The sequence below is a fragment of the Eschrichtius robustus genome, chromosome 4 (genome assembly GCF_028021215.1).
Source record: "Eschrichtius robustus isolate mEscRob2 chromosome 4, mEscRob2.pri, whole genome shotgun sequence".
NCBI classification, from domain to species: domain Eukaryota; kingdom Metazoa; phylum Chordata; class Mammalia; order Artiodactyla; family Eschrichtiidae; genus Eschrichtius; species Eschrichtius robustus.
In genome coordinates this window covers 152,563,202-152,565,325 of record NC_090827.1, presented here as the reverse complement: position 1 = coordinate 152,565,325, position 2,124 = coordinate 152,563,202, and the positions used below count along the sequence as shown (strand labels likewise).

General features: G+C 63.4%; 1 protein-coding gene across 1 annotated transcript; it reads right to left on the bottom strand.

Annotated features, from left to right (window-relative positions):
* Window positions 1-203: 203 nt before the first annotated feature.
* On the bottom strand, window positions 204-1,846 carry ATP5ME (ATP synthase membrane subunit e). Its single transcript, XM_068542367.1, has 4 exons — window positions 1,689-1,846; window positions 1,321-1,375; window positions 750-848; window positions 204-282 (listed from the first exon to the last, which is right to left on the bottom strand). The coding sequence occupies exons 1-4, from the start codon at window positions 1,722-1,724 to the stop codon at window positions 257-259; spliced, it is 216 nt and encodes a 71-aa protein (XP_068398468.1). The 5' UTR covers window positions 1,725-1,846; the 3' UTR covers window positions 204-256.
* Window positions 1,847-2,124: the final 278 nt, after the last annotated feature.

Sequence of the window (2,124 nt, the reverse complement as noted above, 5' to 3'; positions counted from 1 at the left end):
ATCCTTTGGGCTCCGCCACAGATACCCCGGAGCAGGCAATGGAGGTTCTGTGCATCCCGCCCGGTTTATGCACTGGTCACTGACTGGTTCTTCTGGAATCCCTCCCCATCCACACCCCACATAACCTGAGAAGGTAGGCACACAACTGCTGAGTCTGAGTCCAGAAACCAAACAACCGGGGACAGTAAAGGAAAGTCAGAGAATCACACAGTACAGGAGGCTTTATTCATCCACACTGCTCCAGGGAAAGGCAGGCTCACTTTAATATGCTGTCCTCTCGGGCTGAAAAATTGGAAGGAAAACAGACGCGCCGTTACACACTCGGGCCATCCAAAGGGCCCACTTTCGACGTTCAGTGTTAAACCACCCAGCATCTCATTCCATGGTGAGCCCGGCTATGCTCTGCTGCCACCCCCATCCTGGGCCTTCCTTATCCCGCCCGTCCAGACTGGAACCCGCCGCCGCAGGCAGGGAGAGGTGAGCCTAGTTCTGGTCCTGGGGCCTCTCTGAGGGTGGCAGACGGTTCGCCTCCAAGGCCTAGGGGCCCAGGCCTCACTAAAGGCAGGTATCGCCGTGTACCCCCAACACCCACACCTGCTCTCCCTCCCACTCCCCCAGAAAAGGACCCAGGGGCCAGTAGGGATCAAGACTGCGGCCCCTCCCCCCCACTGTGGGGCTCATCCGGAGCAGCGGCTGTTTCTGAAAATCCGGGTGGAGAACAAATCTATGAGGTTCGGCAACACGAGTACCTTCTGCCAGTTCTTTCTCTATGCGTCTCTGCTCATCCTGCTTCTTTTTCTCCTCAGCTGCTATCCTCCTCTCCTCCTCTGCCCGGGGTTTCAAGTAATCTGTTAAAGGAAAGGGAGGAGGAGGGGTGATATCAATGAACTTTTTCACCGAAGTGCTGAGTAAAAGGAATTCAGTCCACAAGCAAAGTCATCTTCAAGTGCACCGTGAACGCCAGAGGTACCTGCTTCCCACTCTCCTTTACCTAAATATACATAAAGCCCTGACACTCACTCCTCAACAGAGAGTCCAACCCGGAGGGCAGCTACAGGGTCCCCGCTGCCACCCCAGGCGTCTTGCCGCCCCTCACTCAGGCCTCTGTGCTGCAAGGGGCTGCCCGGCCAAACTACACGCCTGCCGCGGCGGCGCTCGGAGGTCCAGCCCGCTCGGGTTTCTGGGTCTGGCACCTCCCGCCCTGCCCCTCTCCTGCCCGAGCGCGTCTACTGCCCGGCACCGGGGACCCCGCACCGTCTTCGAGAAGCCCCGTGAGCGCCCCGTGGGCTGGGACGGCTGTATCCGCCCGTGGTCACTCACTGTAGCGCTTGGCTCCGTACGCCACGCCGAGGAACAAGGCGGAGTAACGGCCGAGCTGCGGGGAAAGGGCGGTCAGAACCGGCGGAGCGGAACCGGGGTCCGGGGGTTTTCTCAGCCCGCGGGGCGGGGGTCCCGGGCGCGGGGGACGGGTGAGGGGAAGGGGGGGCTCGCACCCACGGCGTCTGGGGCCGATGGTGGGGGGGGAATCGCAGCCTCCGGGTCGGGGCGCGGGGGGGGGAGGTGGTGAGACAGGGGTGGTTGTCCCGCCGGGCGGAGGCCGGGCCGCACGTCTCGAGCTCCGCGGAGTCGCTCACGCGCGGGCCCACGCGGAGCCGAGCACCCGGCCGCGGCCGCGAAACCTGGTTCACCTTGATGAGCGGAGAGACCTGCACTGGCGGAACCATCTTGCCCGTGACCTTCGCACCGGAAGCACAACGCGGACCGAGGAGGACGCCGCAAGGGCCCGGAAAACACGGGAGACGCAGACGCCCACCCCGGTGGGCGCATGCGCCGTCAGCAGCGAGAAGGCGCCGGAGCCGCCCCCTGGCGGCCGGAGGGAGAACGGCGCGCGCGCCCGTTCGCGGAGGGGTGACGTCACCCGGCGCGCGGCTCGCGACAGGCTCCGCATGCGCAGTGGCCCCGGCGGCACGTGCCGGTTCCCCAGAGCGGGTGCGACCCCTCCAGGTACTGAAGTTTTCGGACCAGGTTGAGCACAAATCGAGGCCCGCACACCCCAGGTACAAATATTTGAAAAGTATAAGTCCACATTACAAAGTGCGAAATAGCGTGCTCGCTATCCTCCCT